The 18609-nt window shown below is 47.4% G+C and overlaps 1 protein-coding gene across 7 annotated transcripts in view; it reads right to left on the reverse strand.

Annotated features, from left to right (window-relative positions):
• The window catches only part of LOC134338112 (tubulin polyglutamylase ttll6-like), a 99386-nt gene that overhangs the window by 49631 nt on the left and 31146 nt on the right, over positions 1–18609 (reverse strand). For all 7 annotated transcript variants that reach the window (XR_010016145.1, XR_010016144.1, XR_010016143.1 and 4 more), the window contains exon 5: positions 4869–5025. Coding sequence is in view for 4 of the 7 variants with exons in the window: in XM_063033662.1 (XP_062889732.1) it covers positions 4869–5025 (157 nt within the window). In the remaining 3 variants the exon portion in view is untranslated. The remainder of the gene's footprint in view (positions 1–4868; positions 5026–18609) is intronic.

Genomic DNA, 18609 nt, shown 5'->3' on the forward strand with positions numbered 1-18609 from the left:
AGAGTCAAAATGGCTTTGTGCGTGGTAGGTCATGTTTGACCAATCTACTGGAGTTTTTCGAGGAGGTTACCAGGAGAGTGGATGAAGGTAAGGCAGTGGATATTGTCTACATGGACTTCAGTAAGGCCTTTGACAAGGTCCCGCATGGGAGGTTAGTTAGGAAAATTCAGTCGCTAGGTATACATGGAGAGGTGGTAAATTGGATTAGACATTGGCACAGTGGAAGAAGCCAAAGAGTGGTAGTAGAGAATTGCTTCTCTGAGTGGAGGCCTGTGACTAGTGGTGTGCCACAGGGATCAGTGCTGGGTCCATTGTTATTGGTCATCTATATCAATGATCTGGATAATAATGTGGTAAATTGGATCAGCAAATTTGCTGATGATACAAAGATTGCAGGTGTAGTAGACAGTGAGGAAGGTTTTCAGAGCCTGCAGAGGGACTTGGACCAGCTGGAAAAATGGGCTGAAAAATGGCAGATGGAGATAAAATACAGACAAGTGTGAGGTATTGCACGTTGGAAGGACAAACCAAGGTAGAACATACAGGGTTAATGGTAAGGCACTGAGGAGTGCAGTGGAACAGAGGGATCTGGGAATAGAGATACAAAATTCCCTAAAAGTGGCATCACAGGTAGATAGGGTCGTAAAGAGAGCTTTTGGTACATTGGCCTTTATTAATCAAAGTATTGAGTATAAGAGCTGGAATGTTATGATGAGGTTGCATAAGGCATTGGTGAGGCCGAATCTGGAGTATTGTGTTCAGTTTTGGTCACCAAATTACAGGAATTATATAAATAAGGTTGAAAGAGTGCAGAGAAGGTTTACAAGGATGTTGCCAGGACTTGAGAAACTCAGTTACAGAGAAAGGTTGAATAGGTTAGGACTTTATTCCCTGGAGCGTAGAAGAACGAGGGGAGATTTGATAGAGGTATATAAAATTATGATGGGTATAGATAGAGTGAATGCAAGCAAGCTTTTTCCACTGAGGCAAGGGGAGAAAGAAACCAGAGGACATGGGTTAAGGGTGAGGGGGGAAAAGTTTAAAGGGAACATTATGGGGGGCTTCTTCACACAGAGAGTGGTGGGAGTATGGAATGAGCTGCCAGATGAGGTGGTAAATGCGGGTTCTTTTTTAACATTTAAGAATAAATTGGACAGATACATGGATGGGACGTGTAAGGAGGGATATGGTCCATGTGCAGGTCAGTGGGACTAGGCAGAAAATGGTTCGGCACAGCCAAGAAGGGCCAAAAGGCCTGTTTCTGTGCTGTAGGTTTCTATGGTTTTCCAATGCATAGTCAGTTTAGCATTTGAAGTTGGCTCGACAATCACAAAAGGGATTTGCTAATGGAAATTCCTGACCAGCCTATCCCTCAAGTCCTTATTCCATTCATGAATTATGCCCCCCACTATCCCACTCAACCCACACATCTTCAAATCCCCCGATTTCCTTCTTACCCAAATTTCCACCATTCCCACCAGCCTATCATTCACAGTGACAGAATGCTGTGGATACCCAGTCCAAACACAAAATTACCACCAGAGCAGTAATAAAATTTCCATTATCTTGGTTGAGTAACGGGGTGGGATGGGTCTCCACCAAAGGAGATGTAAGGTCTGCAGGTCACCCTTGGGCAAGGTGTACCACCTGCTTAGCTCCTGGATCAGGGTCACGTGAAGCCGTGGAAGCAGGGGGTGGATGGTCGTATGAGCAGCCGGTGCAGTTCACAAGTCCTGGTTATGCGATCACTGGTGCCAGGCAGACAATCTCTGAAGGGTATTGATAATGGCTGGGGGTCACCCACCCCTACCCAGAACAGGGCGATGGCAAACCACTTCTGTGGAAAAATTGGCCAAGAACAATCATGGTCATGGAAGGACTGCAATGTTCCGACAAGAACTGTCCTTTGTTATTCAAATAACAAGCCATGGGTGACAAAGGACATTAAGGACATCCTGAACGCTAAAAAGAGGGTGTTTAGAGATGGATATAGGGAGGAGCTGAGGGCAATACAGAGGGACCTGAAAGCCAGGATCAGGGAGGCGAAAGACAGGTGTAGGAGGAAGCTTGAGTGGAAGCTCCAGCAGAACAACATGAGAGAGGTCTGGAGTGGGACGAGAACCATCACTGGGTTCCGGCAAACTAGCAACAGAAGAGCTGAAGGCAGTGTAGACAGTGCCAACGAACTTAACCTGTTCTTTAACGATTGCACATTGCGGCCCCTGCCCATCCCCCACATAAGCCATCTGTTGTCGGCCCCCAACCAACACATATTCCACTCTCCCCTCCTACCCCTCCTCACAACCCCCCACCCTGCTCTCATGACGATACCCGTTCCCCACACGAAACCACCATGGTGGGCTTCACAGCTGAACAGGTGAGAGGACAGCTGAAATGTCTCAACGCAAGCAAGGCTGCAGGACCGGATGGTGTCAGTACCAGGGTGCTCAAAGCCTGTGCCCCTCAGCTATGTGGAGTACTTCGCCATGTCTTCAACCTGAGCCTGAGGCTCCGGAGGGTTCCTGTGCTGTGGAAGACATCCTGCCTCGTCCCTGTGCTGAAGACGTCGCGCCCCAGTGGCCTCAATGACTACAGACCGGTGGCATTGACCTCCCACATCATGAAGACCCTGGAGAGACTTGTTCTGGAGCTGCTCCGGTCTATGGTCAGGCCACACTTAGATCCCCTCCAGTTCGCCAACCAGCCCCGACTAGGAGTTGAAGATGCCATCGTCTACCTGCTGAACCGTGTCTACACCCACCTGGACAAGCCAGCGAGCACTGTGAGGGTCATGCTTTTTGACTTCTCCAGTGCGTTCAACACCATCCGCCCTGCTCTGCTGGGGAAGAAGCTGACAGCGATGCAGGTGGATGCTTTCCTGGTGTCATGGATTCTTGATTACCTGACTTGCAGACCACAGTATGTGTGCTTGCAACACTGTGTGTCCGACAGAGTGACCAGCAGCACTGGGGCTCCACAGGGGACTGTCTTGTCTCCCTCTCTCTTCACCATTTACACCTTGGACTTCAACTACTGCACAGAGTCTTGTCATCTTCAGAAGTTTTCTGATGACTCTGCCATCGTTGGATGCATCAGCAAGGGAGATGAGGCTGAGTACAGGGCTACGGTAGGAAACTGTGTCACATGGTGTGACCAGAATTATCTGCAGCTTAATGTGAAAAAGACTAAGGAGCTGGTGGTAGACCTGAGGAGAGCTAAGGTACCAGTGACCCCTGTTTCCATCCGGGGGTCAGTGTGGACATGGTGGAGGATTACAAATACCTGGGGATACGATTTGACAATAAACTGGACTGGTCAAAGAACACTGAGGCTGTCTACAAGAAGGGTCAGAGCCGTCTCTATTTCCTGAGGACACTGAGGTCCTTTAACATCTGTCAGACGATGATGAGGATGTTCTACGAGTCTGTGGTGGTCAGTGCGATCATGTTTGCTGTTGTGTGCTGGGGCAGCAGGCTGAGGGTAGCAGACACCAACAGAATCAACAAACTCATTCATAATGCCAGTAATATTGTGGGGATGGAACTGGACTCTCTGACGGTGGTGTCTGAAAAGAGGATGCTGTCCAAGTTGCATGCCATTTTGGACAATGTCTCCCATCCACTGCATACTGTACTGGTTGGGCACAGGAGTACATTCAGCCAGAGACTCATTCCACCGAGATGCAACACAGAGCGTCATAAGAAGTCATTCCTGCCTGTGGCCATCAAACTTTACAACTCCTCCCTTGGAGGGTCAGACACCCTGAGCCAATAGGCTGGTCCTGGACTTATTTACTGGCATAATTTAGGTATTACTATTTAATTATTTATGGTGCAACTGTAACGAAAACCAATTTCCCCCGGGATCAATAAAGTATGACTATGACTATCGTCCACGTCATATGACGCAGAACATAACGAATAAAGCAAAGTCTATTTTAGGATCCACCTCTATGACAGCCTACACTCAGCAGGAAAGAGTGCAGTAAATCATAAACACAAGAGGTTCAGCAGATGCTGGAAATTCAGACACACACACACACACACACAATGCTGGAGCAACTCAGCAGGTTAGGCAGCATCGAAGGAAAGTAATAAATAGGTGATGTTTTGAGCTGAGGCCCCTCACCAGGACAGGAAAGGAAGGGGGCAAGAAGCCAGAATAAGAAGGTGGGTTAGAAGGGGGAGGAGAACGTGGCAGGTGCTAGGTGAAGCCCGGTGAGGTGGGGGGGGGGGAAAGGTAGGCGGGTGTGGATGATCAGAGGCCAAAAGGAGTTAGGTGCAAAATGGAAAGGGCTGAAGGAGGAATATAATAAGAGAGGAGAGTGGTCTATGTTCAAAGTTCAAAGTAAATTTTATTATCAAAGTACATGTACGTCACCATGTACAACCCTGAGATTAATTTTCAGCAAATCTATTGAAGAGTAACTATAACAGGATCAGTGAAAGGTCAACTAGAGTGCAGAAGACAACAAATTGTGGAAATGCAAATATAAATCAATTGCAATAAATAATGAGAAGATGAAATAACAAGATAACAACTCCCGTTGGTTATGGAAGAAAGGGAAGGCTACAGAGGGAGGGGAGGAGAAGAAGGGGTGCAAGGGGAACCTGCCACAAGCTCGATTGGTGAGACCAGGTGAGGAGAAAGGTGGGTGGGGATAGGGGAGGGGGCAGGGGATGAAGTAAGAAGCTGGGAGGTGATAGGTGGAAGAGGCAAGGTGCTGAAGAAGGAGGAATCTGATAGGAGGGAACAGTGGACCATGGGAGAGAGGGAAGGAGGAGGAGAAGAGAAGGGGTAAGAGGGAAACCAGAATGCAGATAAAGAGTTAACGTTCTCGGCAGAGAGTCAAGAGTGCAGTAAAGTACCTTCGGAATGTAGACCTGGCAGATCACATCCTCCCCGCACTGCATATCTCTGATGTCCTGGGTCAAAAAGATGCCGCGCCAGTCATAGTCAGGATCTGGCTTGCAGATGAAGGTCTTGGGTTTCCCGGCTTTATAGTAGGCCGCAAAATCAAAATATCTGCAGCGAGAAGCACTCATTAGTACTGAGAGAAGAAGGTCATAAGGTCTTTCAGTTCAAGGCTGAGCTCAAGTTTAATTCTCATCCGGCCGTACACATGTATGCTGTGTTACGTACCCCGTAACTGGGTTGCCAAACCAGCAGAAGTGGATCACTCAGTTGGAGTCTGGATTACTAGAACTAAGAAAGTTTTATTAAAGAAACAAGCAACACAGTAATTGAAAGGATAATAAAGGCAACAGTTCAGCAATGATAAACACACATGTACACAGAATTAAGATAACAGGATCAGTCAAGCTCTATCGTTGTCTAGGGGTAAATGACTAATTTCAAAGTGACACAGAAGTCCAGTTCAATTTAGTTCAGTTCGCAGTAATCGTTGCCATGGCGATGGACAACGTGGGGGGAGAGAGAGAGAGAACGAGAACGACTGATCATTCAGACACGGCTTCCACACACAGACGAGATGGCTCACAAGCAGATTTTGGGCGAGTCCTTTGTGATGTCACCTGAGGTCACCGACTGTGACCCCTCCTCCAGATGCGGTCGATCCTCTGCAGTGAACCCGGCACCCAAGCGAGGGCGGACACACACCGGGTTCCCGCTGATCGTACCTTTCCACCCTGTGCATTTATGTCCCGGTACTTCCCACCGACTTGTGAGAGGCGTACCGCTTCCAGAGTCTCGCTACCTTGGGTGTCGTGTGTGGCCTGCTGGGGTATCGCCTGTCCATCACTTCAAACAGTTCAGGGTTCAAAGGGGGAGCCGCTCTTGACAATACCCAGACTGATGGCTCCTTCATTAACACCTCCAAATGCTGCTTCATTGTGTGCCTTATCTCTCCTTCCCCTGAGGACAGGTGGCAGACAAACTGCTGATACCACTGATGCTAGCCCAGGCCAGCAAACATCTTAATTTATGTGTATTCTCGTCACACCTCCCCCCTTTAAGGATTTTTAACGGGGTAAAAATTACAAACATGAGTACATTATTTGATACACACAAATATACATCTTTATCAGCTATTTGGCTAATACAGAGAATTTGAAGTTGTCAGCACCTTGACAAACAGTCAGTAATCACATTTTCCGTCCCTTTTATATGTGTTATTAATAATCCCTTAGACCAGGCTCCAACTCAGCAAACTTCATAGTGGCCAAAAACACTGATGAATTGCGATCAATGTAACCTCTCATTTGGTTTTGTCCTGGACCACAATAACAAGGGTCGTCCCATTCCGACTCAGTTTTCTCTCGCAAGGGCTTAGTAGGAGGGGGAGGGGTAGTGACCGCAGAGTTATTGCAAAACTTCCTACAGTACCCCACCATCTCCAAGAGCCTTTTGAGGGCCCTCTTGTCTGTCGGGGTTGGGAGGTCAGCTATAGCCTGCACTGTAGCTTGCATCGCTGCCAGCTGCCCCTGTGTCACCACAAATCCCAGGTAAGTGACCTTCGCGTGGCCGAACTCATTTTTTTCAAGGTTCACTATCAAGCTGGCTTCAGACAGCCGTATTAAATTGCCAATACACACCTCTGTGTTCGTCAGCTCTTCAGTCACTGAATTACTCATTGTATATGAATGTTGTTTGCTAGGCTGACCTATTGTAACAGACACCCCCAAACGTCCCAGTTCTTTGCATCGCCTCGGGACAATCAAACACACGGGTGCAAGTCGTTTAATTACTTCTTCTAAAGAGCCGCTTTGTTCAGGGATTAAGGGAGAGACCTTATCAGTAGACCTGGCCAAAACAATAGCCTTCTCCCATCTGATCGATCCCATACTAATCTTTTCAAAATGTTTTTTTTCTCTTATCAGGAGGCCCCTAGCTTCATTGATTTCCACGCTAACACCGACTAGGTTTGTTAGCATATCAAAAGCCTGTGACCATCTCAGTTCGCGTCGGTCATGATCAATAACATCCTTCCCCCTGGGCAGCCGGTAAACCTCTTTCATGATTCCACCAACTGTTTCCTCCAGCACCGCAAAATGTCCACCGGGGGGGTACCTCGTGGGCCATGTTAAAAACCTCATCCCCATAACCCTTTTGCACCACCTCCCACTCCTCATCGGCGGGCACGGTACTTGGTCTCCCTTTCTTCCTTAGCACTTCCTCCTCCGCACAATAGCCTACTAGTTCCCTTGTCAAGTCTGTGTCAGAGAGAGCTGTTTCTGCCGAAACCATCAGCCCCTCGTCTCGCTCCCGCGTCTGCACAAATTCTTTCCTGGCTACTGCTACGTCTGTCCCAGCTCCCTCACTACCTCTTGTCTCACCACACACCTTCTTTTCATTTTCTACCCCCTTCTCGTACAAGGTTGGCAGAAACGTTTCAGCTAAATTTACCACCGCAGCTAAATTCACTACCGCAGCCCCATGATGAACCTGTGAGTCCATGGGCAGGGCCTCACTGCTGGCAGGCTGACCTGTCAATCTCACGATTGGGAACACGATTCCCCCGGCGACGTCATTACCGAGCAAGACTTCCACGCCTTTCATCGGTAATTCGGACCTCACCCCGATCGTGACTAGTCCAGAGACTAGGTTGCTTTGTAAGTGTATCTGGTGCAAAGGGACTGACTCTCTCCCTTCCCCAACACCTTTGACCTTTACCTCCCCAGTCTGGGTCTCTGAGCTAAACTCTAATACACTCTTCAGTATTAGTGACTGACACGCTCCCGTGTCTCTCCAGATCCGCACTGAAACTGGTTTTAACCCCTCCTTCACTTTCACCAATCCAGCCGAGATAAACCTCTCGCGCCCTTCCTGAACTTTGGCAGACCTGTCCTTCCCTAGCGGTTCCCTTAACAGCTCGATACAGCCATTCAAAATCGCTGTCTTCCCTTTTCCCGTCTCCTTCTTTGGGGCAAAGCACCTGGACGCAAAGTGTCCGACTTTCCCGCAATTATAACAGACGACCCCAGGAGACTTCCTACCAGACTGCTCCCGGTCTACCTTATCCTTCTCACTAGTCCCAGGCTTACTTTCTGACTTTTCCGGCGGACTCTCCCTGCCGTCCTGACTACCCTTCTGGTAGCCTCTACTCGGGGCAAACTTCATTTTATGCGTCAATGCATACTCATCCGCTAACTTAGCAGTTGCGGCTAACGTGGCTGCCTCTTTCTCATCGAGGTAGGGTCTCATACCCTCAGGGACACAACCTTTAAACTGCTCAATCAGGATCAGCTGCAGCAGTCTGTCATAATCCCCCTCTACCCCCTTTGAGGCGCACCAACGCTCACAATATGTCTGCATCTCACGGGCAAACTCCAAATACGTCCCACTGCTTCCTCGCATTCCGGAACCTCTGCCGGTATGCCTCCGGGACCAACTCATAAATCCTGAGGATGGCCTCTTTCACCACCTCATACCTCTGGGCATCTTCCGCGGACAGAGCAGAGTAAGCTTCTTGGGCTATCCCTTTCAGTATACTCTGAAGTAAAACAGCCCACTTATCCCTCGGCCAGTCCTGACTTATAGCCACTTTTTCGAAATGGGGGAAGTACCGATCCACGTCGGTATCGTCAAATGGGGGAACCAGCCTAACCTCCTGGGTCGCCCGGAACCCTCCACCTTGGTTCGGCACGAGCCCCTGCTCTGCCCTTAACCTTAACTTCTCCAATTCGAATTCCCTTTCTCTCTGTTTCTCTTCTGTCTCCAACTGTCTATCCCTCTCTTTCTCTTCTCTCTCCAACTGTCTCTCTCTCTCTTTCTCTTCTCTCTCCAACTGTCTCTCTCTCTCTCTTGCCTTTCTACCTCTCTCTCCTTCTCTTCTCGCTCCAACTGTCGTACCCGGAACTCGTGCTCGAGTCTCAGTTTTTCAAGCTGTATCTGTACCGCGTCTCCAGCAGGTTTTTCAATAGACACCACCCCCAGCTCGCCTTGGGGAAACACACCTCTAGATACATAGTGCTCTACAATAGCTCTGTGTATCTCCTCTCTCCTCATTGTCGACTTCTCCTAAGCAAGATTCAACCGTTTGGTCACAGCTACCAATTCCGATTTCCTGGCATCCTCTAATGCCTCCAAGGTCGGCGCCTTTATAAGTTCCTCAGCCTCCATTTCTGCTGTTTGTCTTTTCTTTCTTTCGGGAATTTTAACCCAATCAATTTTCTCCGTCCCCAATTTAGCGTTCAAAATCGTGGACGAGAACCCCACTTATGTTACGTACCCCGTAACTGGGTTGCCAAACCAGCAGAAATGGATCACTCAGTTGGAGTCTGGATTACTAGAACTAAGAAAGTTTTATTAAAGAAACAAGCAACACAATAATCGAAAGGATAATAAATGCAACAGTTCAGCAATGATAAACACACATGTGCACAGAATTAAGATAACAGGATCAATCAAGCTCTATCGTTGTCTAGGGGTAAATGACCAATTTCAAAGTGACACAAAAGTCCAGTTCAATTTAGTTCAGTTCGCAGTAATCGTTGCCATGGCGATAGACAACGTGGGGGGAGGGAGAGAGAGAACGAGAACGACTGATCATTCAGAACGGCTTCACTCACAGACCGGCGAGATTGCTCACAAACAGCTTTTGGGCGAGTCCTTTGTGATGTCACCTGAGGTCACCGACTGTGACCCCTCCTCCAGATGCGGTCGATCCTCTGCAGTGAACCCGGCACCCAAGCGAGGGTGGACACACACCGGGTTCCCGCTGATCGTACCTTTCCACCCTGTGCGTTTATGTCCCGGTACTTCCCATCGACTTGTGAGAGGCGCACTGCTTCCAGGGTCTCGTTACCTCGGGTGTCGTGTGTGTCCTGCCTTAGCGAACCTTGTCCTTTTTATCCCCCTGCTGGGGTATCGCCTGTCCATCACTTCAAACAGTTCAAGGTTCAAAGGGGGGGCCGCTCTTGACAATACCCAGACTGATGGCTCCTTCATTAACACCTCCAAATGCTGCTTCATTGTTCCTTATCTCTCCTTCCCCTGAGGACAGGTGGCAGACCAACTGCTGATGCCACTGATGCTAGCCCAGGCCAGAAAACATATTAATTTATGTGTATTCTCGTCACAGCTGCAAAATGAAACAGCATTTCTCTGGGGCCAAAGTTGCAAAGCACAAGCACACAAAGACACACATAGTACATACAGTTATGATAGGACATACAGTCACCAAAAATTATAGCACAGGCCTGAAGTTTGATGGGGTGCTTGGGATGTTGACCTGGAGCCAAGAATAAGTACGCAGCAGTTCCTCAACTTGCCCCGGTTCAGCAGGCGAGGGCAAATGAGCTTGTCTCGTGCTGGGTCCGCCGCAAGCAATCAAGCTTGTATTCCATAGAGTGGACACTAGAGGACAGCACCGACAGGAGCAACCAGCCAGCCCAGACCAGCACGGATTCCAGCACATCCGCTGCACCCCTGTTCTCTTCCACACTACTCAACTCCAGCCATCACTACTGTCCACTGTGGTTTACGTTTCTGTAAACCCTCCGTCAACCAGATTTGCTGATTTCACTGTTAAAAGTTCAGATTCATGGATATGTCACAGGTACGTCAAAACATACAGTGAAATATGTCATTTGCATTGGCAAAACAAAGGATGAGCAGGGACAAATATCGACACACATTCTGGCAAAAATGGGTGAGATTTGACAGGTTAAACTCTCCTTTAAGATCATCTTTAAACAAACTGGCTTTGGGGCATAAGACGATGATAAACATCACGCCAACTCTATGCGTTGATTATACAACCTTATTTTTTTACAGACCACAATTCAGATCAGATCAGGTTCATTTACTAATCGGAGGTGCACCGAAACAGACAGTGAAACATGCCACTTGTGTTAACAGACAACACAACCGAAGTGTGCTGGGGGGCAGCACGTTCCGGTGACAAAGTAGCGTGCCCACGAAGCGTGCCCACGATGTTCAGCAGAGCAACACAAGCAACAAAACACGGCAAATTTGGAGTATTCTGTGCAGTTTCGGTCACCTACAAACGTACAGGAAAGTTGTAAGTAAGGTTGAAACAATACAGAGAAAACTTACAAGGATGCTGCCGGGTCTGGGAGATAGATTGGAGGAGTTACAAGGAATGGCTCAATAGGTCAGGAATTTATTCCTTGGAATGCGGAAGAATGAGAGGTACACAAAATTATGAGGGGTAGAGATAGGGTAAAAGCAAGCTGGCTTTTTCTACTGAGGTTAGGAGGGAGTGCAACCAGAGGTCACAGGTTAAAGGTGAAAGCTGAAAAGTTTAACGGGAACCTGAAGGGAAGCCTCTTCACCCAGAGGGTGGTGAGAGTGTGGAACGAGCTGCCAGCGCAAGTGGTGCCTGCAAGCTCGATTTCAATGTTTAAGAGAAGTTTGGATAGGTACATTGATGGCAGGAAGTATGAAGAGCTATTGTCCCGGTGCAGCCAATGGGACTAGGCTGTTTAAATGGTTCAGCATGGACTAGGTGGGCCAAAGAGCCTGTTCCTGTGCTGTACTTTTCTATGACTCTGTAAAGCTCCTTTCCCACTCTGCCACTCACCCATCCACTCATACATTCAGACAGGCCTCCAGTCCTTAGCCCCGAAACCTTATGTTTCTATCCTGCACCCCAGATAAAACAACCCTCTAGAAATCGTGGACGCATTGGTAATTATTTTCCAATGTTCTATAGATTCAGGATCAGTTCCTGAGGACTGGAGGGTAGTTAATGTTATCCCACTTTTTAAGAAAGGAGGGAGAGAGAAAACAGGGAATTATAGACCAGTTAGCCTGACATCAGTGCTGGGGAAGATGCTGGAGTCAATTATAAAGGATGAAATAGCGGCACATTTGGATAGCAGTAACAGGATCGGTCCCAGTCAGCATGGATTTATGAAGGGGAAATCATGCTTGACTATTCTTCTGGAATTTTTTGAGGATGTAACTATGAAAATGGACAAGGGAGAGCCAGTGGATGTAGTGTACCTGTACTTTCAGAAAGCCTTTGATAAGGTCCCACATAGAAGATTAGTGGGCAAAATTAGAGCACATGGTATTGGGGGTAGGGTACTGACAGGGATAGAAAATTGGTTGGCAGACAGGAAACAAAGAGTAGGAATAAATGGGTCCCTTTCAGAATGGCAGGCGGTGACTAGTGGGGTACCGCAAGGCTCGGTGCTGGGATCGCAGCTATTTACAATATACATTAATGATTCAGATGAAGGGATTAAAAGTAACATTAGCAAATTTGCAGATGACACAAAGCTGGGTGGCAGTGTGAAATGTGCGGAGGATGTTGAGATAATGCAGGATGACTTGGACAGGTTGGGTGAGTGGGCGGATGCAGTTTATTGTGGATAAATGTGAGGTTATCCACTTTGGTGGCAAGAACAGGAAGGCAGATTACTATCTGAATGGTGTCAAGTTAGGAAAAGGGGAAGTATAACAAGATCTAGGTGTTCTTGTTCATCAGTCACTGAAAGTAAGCATGCAGGTACACCAGGCAGTGAAGAAAGCTAATGGCATGTTGGCCTTCATAACAAGGGGAGTTGAGTATAGGAGCAAAGAGGTCCTTCTGCAGTTATACAGGGCCCTGGTGAGACCACACCTGGAGTATTGTGTGCAGTTTTGGTCTCCAAATTTGAGGAAGGACATCCTTGCTATTGAGGCAGTGCAGTCGAGGTTCATGCGGTTAATTCCCGGGATGGCGGGACTGTCATATGGTGAAAGATTGGAGCCACTGGGCTTGTATACACTGAAATTTAGAAGGATTAGAGGAGATCTCATTGAAACATATAAGATTATTAAGGGATTGGACACGCTAGAGGCAGGAAACATGTTTCCGATGTTGGGGGAGTCCAGAACCAGGGGCCACAATTTGAGAATAAGGGGTAGACCATTTACAACGGAGTTGACAAAAAACTTTTTCACCCAGAGAACAACAGGAATTCTGCAGATGCTGGAAATTCAAGCAACATACATCAAAGTTGCTGGTGAACGCAGCAGGCCAAGCAGCATCTGTAGGAAGAGGTGCAGTCGACGCTTCAGGCCGAGACCCTTCATCAGGACTAACTGAAGGAAGAGTGAGTAAGGAGAGTTCACCCAGAGAGTTGTGGATCTGTGGACTGCTCTGCCTCAGAAGGCAGTGGAGGCCAATTCTCTGGATGCTTTCAAGAAAGAGTTATATAGAGCTCTTAATGATAGCGGAGTCAAGGGATATGGGGAGAAGGCAGGAACGGGGTACTGATTGTGGATGATCAGCCATGATCACAGTGAATGGCGGTGCTGGCTCGAAGGGCTGAATAGCCTACTCCTGCACCTATTGTCCATTGTCTATAATTCAAACTTGTCCAACCTTTATATACTTTTCTCATCCTCCTGCACTCCAGATAAAATAACCCAATTGCAGAGAAGATAACGGTGCGACACAGCGCACAGCAGCCACTCCAGTGATGAATATCTGTTATCTGTCAAGTAGGGTGCCGTGCACAATTCTGATTTGATGGAGGCAGATGTGAGAGCACGGAGGAACATCTGGTGAAACTTCTGAAATGCCTGTTTCGCTGCCTCTGCTACTGTGTGATCTGAAATCTCCAGAGGGGAAGCCCGAATCCTCGGCTCTGCACGTTGCTCGGCGGCCGGGGCGGGGTCGAAGCGCTCGGCAGAGATGGTGCTCGGTGTCGGTGGGCTGGTCAGAGGCTCGAAGTTTTCGGACGGACTCAGAGTCGGCTGTGGTCGGGTGCTTCCAGGATGCTGCATCGGCAAGTTTGCAATGCTGGAGGCTCATGGTAGGGAGAGTCTCTCCCTTCTACTGTCTGCATGAGATGTTGGGGCTATTGGGACTTTGAGACTTTTTTTAAACCATGCCCATGGTTTGCTCTTTATCAAATTACGGTATTCCTTTGCACTGTTGTAACTGTACGTTATAATTATGTGGTTTGTGTCCCTTTTAGTCTTGGTCTGTCCTGTGTTTCTGTGATAGTCTACTGGAGGAACATTGAATCATTTCTAAATGACAATAAATGTGGACTGAGTGTCCTCATAATCTAATCTTGTCCAATGTTTATAAACTTCCCTCGGCCTCCTGCACTCCCAAGAAAAAAATCCCAATTTTGTCCAACCTCAATGTAGAGACAAAAGAGATTTATACTCTCTCTGTCAGGCAGCATCCTGGCCAACCTTTTCTGCATCCTCTCTCAAGTGAGTCTCAGACCAAAGGGCACAGCCTCAAAATAGAGAGACGTCCATTTTCAACGGATACGAGAAAGAATTTCTCAGCTAGTCTTGTAGGGATTCCCATTCTGTGGTCGACGGATCCCTTGGTTAACGGTAGGGGTCAATGGCATAAAACAGGTTGGTAACTCCCGAGCTACAGCTAGAGTGGTGAATCAGCGGAGTTTGTTGCCACAGACAGCTGTGGAGGCCAAGCCCCTGTCTATGGTCTAGTTACCCGTCCTCAAAATCCAATCAAATGTCCCCACGCCTGTGTAAGTCAGTCCCTGGACCACTTTCTCCCCTAGAGGAGAATCGTGGGAGAGTTCAAGACCTCAGAGTACAAGGAAGTCCCCTTAGAACAGGGAGGAGGAGGAATTTCTTTAGCCAGAAGGTGGTGAACATGTGGAATTCATTGCCACAGATGACTGTGGAGGACAAACCACTGGTGGAGGCTGATAAGTTCTTGATTAGTCAGAGCGTCAAAGGTTATACGGAGAAGGCTGGAGAGTGGGTTTGGGAGGGATAATAGATCAGCCATGATGGAATGCGGAGCAGACTCGATGAGCCAAATGGCCTAATTCTGCACCTGTGTCTTATGGTCCTGCTGTCTTAGCCTCCATATCCTTCCTGCAATAGGGTGACCAGACTGCAACAACACTCCAAATGGAGGCTGACTGAAGCTTTATACAGCTGTGAAATGTCGTCTTTACTCGGGTACTGAGTGTACAACCAAGAAGGCAAAGACTTCTGTACACCCTCTTGACCACCCTACCTATCTGCATGGCCATTTGCAGGGAGTTATGAACTTGGACCCCTTGCTTTCCTTTCTACATCAAAGATCCATTCCCTCTGTACCTTGTTCAGCTCTCCTTCACTCACTGCTTTTAGTCAGGAGACATGGCTGAATTATATTTACTGCTGATTGCAGAGACTTATTTTAAATTAACTCTCTGTTGTTGCTGTCAATTTAACTGGAGGCCACAAGTCCCACCGGGCCATCTCTTCACCCAACAAGTCTCACCGCGCCATCCCTTTGCCTAACAAGTCCCACCACCCCATCCCTTTGCCTAACAAGTCCCACCACCCCATCCCTTTGCCAAACAAGTCCCACCACACCATTCCTTTGCCTAAAAAGTCCCACCACACCATCTCTTTGCCTAACAAGTCCCACCACACCATCTCTTTGCCTAACAAGTCCCACCACACCATTCCATAGAAACATAGAAACATAGAAAATAGGTGCAGGAGTAGGCCATTCAGCTCTTCGAGCCTGCACCGCCATTCAGTATGATCATGGCTGATCATCCAACTGAGAACCCTGCACCAGCCTTCCCTCCATACCCCCTGATCCCTTTAGCCACAAGGGCCATATCTTAAATATAGCCAATGAACTGGCCTCAACTGTTTCCTGTGGCAGAGAATTCCACAGATTCACCACTCTCTGTGTGAAGAAGTTTTTCCTAATCTCGGTCCTAAAAGGCTTCCCCTTTATCCTCAAACTGTGACCCCTCGTTCTGGACTTCCCCAACATCGGGAACAATCTTCCTGCATCTAGCCTGTCTAATCCCTTTAGGATTTTATACGTTTCAATCAGATACCCCCGCAATCTTCTAAATTCCAACGAGTATAAGCCTAGTTCATCCAGTCTTTCATCATATGAAAGTCCTGCCATCCCAGGAATCAATCTGGTGAACCTTCTTTGTACTCCCTCTATGGCAAGGATGTCTTTCCTCAGATTAGGGGACCAAAACTGCACACAATACTCCAGGTGTGGTCTCACCAAGGCCTTGTACAACTGCAGTAGTACCTCCCTGCTCCTGTACTCGAATCCTCTCGCTATGAATGCCAGCATACCATTCGCCTTTTTCACTGCCTGCTGTACCTGCATGCCCACTTTCAATGACTGGTGTATAATGACACCCAGGTCTCGTTGCACCTCCCCTTTTCCTAATCGGCCACCATTCAGATAATAATCTGTTTTCCTGTTTTTGCCACCAAAGTGGATAACTTCACATTTATCCACATTAAATTGCATCTGCCATGAATTTGCCACTCACCTAACCTATCCAAGTCACCCTGCATCCTCTTAGCATCCTCCTCACAGCTAACACTGCCACCCAGCTTCGTGTCATCCGCAAACTTGGAGATGCTGCATTTAATTCCCTCATCCAAGTCATTAATATATATTGTAAACAACTGGGGTCCCAGCACTGAGCCTTGCGGTACCCCACTAGTCACTCACTGCCTGCCATTCTGAAAAGGTCCCGTTTATTCCCACTCTTTGCTTCCTGTCTGCTAACCAATTCTCTATCCACATCAATACCTTACCCCCAATACTGTGTGCTTTAAGTTTGCACACTAATCTCCTGTGTGGGACCTTGTCAAAAGCCTTTTGAAAATCCAAATATACCACATCCACTGGTTCTCCCCTATCCACTCTTAGTTACATCCTCAAAAAATTCTATGAGATTCGTCAGACGTGATTTTCCTTTCACAAATCCATGCTGACTTTGTCCGATCATTTCACCGCTTTCCAAATGTGCTGTTATCACATCTTTGATAACTGACTCTAGCAGTTTCCCCACCACCGATGTTAGGCTAACCGGTCTATAATTCCCCGGTTTCTCTCTCCCTCCTTTTTTAAAAAGTGGGGTTACATTAGCCACCCTCCAATCCTCAGGAACTAGTCCAGAATCTAAAAAGTTTTGAAAAATTATCACTAATGCATCCACTATTTCTTGGGCTACTTCCTTAAGCACTCTGGGATGCAGACCATCTGGCCCTGGGGATTTATCTGCCTTTAATCCCTTCAATTTACCTAACACCACTTCCCTACTAACATGTATTTCCTTCAGTTCCTCCATCGCACTGGACCCTCTGTCCCCTACTATTTCCGGAAGATTATTTATGTCCTCCTTAGTGAAGACAGAACCAAAGTAATTACTCAATTGGCCTGCCATGTCCTTGCTCCCCATAACCAATTCACCTGTTTCTGTCTCTAGGGGACCTACATTTGTCTTAACCAATCTTTTTCTTTTCACATATCTATAAAAGCTTTTACAGTCAGTTTTTATGTTCCCTGCCAGTTTTCTCTCATAATCTTTTTTCCCCTTCCTAATTAAGCCCTTTGTCCTCCTCTGCTGAACTCTGAATTTCTCCCAGTCCTCAGGTGAGCCACTTTTTCTGGCGAATTTGTATGCTTCTTCTTTGGAATTGATACTATCCCTAATTTCCCTTGTCAGCCACGGGTGCACTACCTTCCTTGATTTATTCTTTTGCCAAACTGGGATGAACAATTGTTGTAGTTCATCCATGCGATCTTTAAATGCTTGCCATTGCATATCCATCGTCATCCCTTCAAGTGTCATTTGCCAGTCTATCTTAGCTAATTCACGTCTCATACCTTCAAAGTTACCCTTCTTTAAGTTCAGAACCTTTGTTTCTGAATTAACTATGTCACTCTCCATCTTAATGAAGAATTCCACCATATTATAGAAACATAGAAACATAGAAAATAGGTGCAGGAGTAGGCCATTCGGCCCTTCGAGCCTGCACCGCCATTTATTATGATCATGGCTGATCATCCAACTCAGAACCCAGCCTTCCCTCCATACCCCGTGACCCCTGTAGCCACAAGGGCCATATCTAACTTCCTTTTAAACATAGCTAATGAACTGGCCTCAACAGTTTGCTGTGGCAGAGAATTCCACAGATTCACCACTCTCTGTGTGAAGAAGTTTTTCCTAACCTCGGTCCTAAAAGGCTTCCCCTCTATCCTCAAACTGTGACCCCTCGTTCTGGACCTCCCCAACATCGGGAACAATCTTCCCGCATCTAGCCTGTCCAATCCCTTTAGGATCTTATACGTTTCAATCAGATCCCCCCTCAATCTTCTAAATTCCAACGAGTACAAGCCCAGTTCATCCAGTCTTTCTTCATATGAAAGACCTGCCATCCCAGGTCACTCTTACCCAAGGGGCCTCTCACGACAAGATTGCTAATTAACCTTTCCTCATTGCTCAATTCCTTTGCCTAAAAAGTCCCACCACGCCATCTCTTTGCCTAACAAGTCCCACCACGCCATCTCTTTGCCTCACAAGTCCCACCATGCCATCTCTTTGCCTCACAAGTCCCACCTTGCCATCTCTTTTCCTAATTTGTTGACTATTGAATGAGCACTTGCCTTTGACACCATAATTTTTTAAGCTGATTGCAGAGACTTATTTTAAATTAACTCTCTTTTGTTGCTGTCAATTTAACTGGAGGCCACAAGTCCCACCGGGCTATCCCTTTGCCCAACAAGTCTCACCACGCCATCCCTTTGCCTAACAAGTCCCACCACACCATCTCTTTGCCCAACAAGTCCCACCACACCATCCCTTTGCCTCAGAAGTCCCACCACCCCATCCCTTTGCCTAACAAGTCCCACCACACCATTCCTTTGCCTAA

This window comes from Mobula hypostoma, chromosome 26 (genome assembly GCF_963921235.1).
Source record: "Mobula hypostoma chromosome 26, sMobHyp1.1, whole genome shotgun sequence".
Lineage (NCBI taxonomy): Eukaryota > Metazoa > Chordata > Chondrichthyes > Myliobatiformes > Myliobatidae > Mobula > Mobula hypostoma.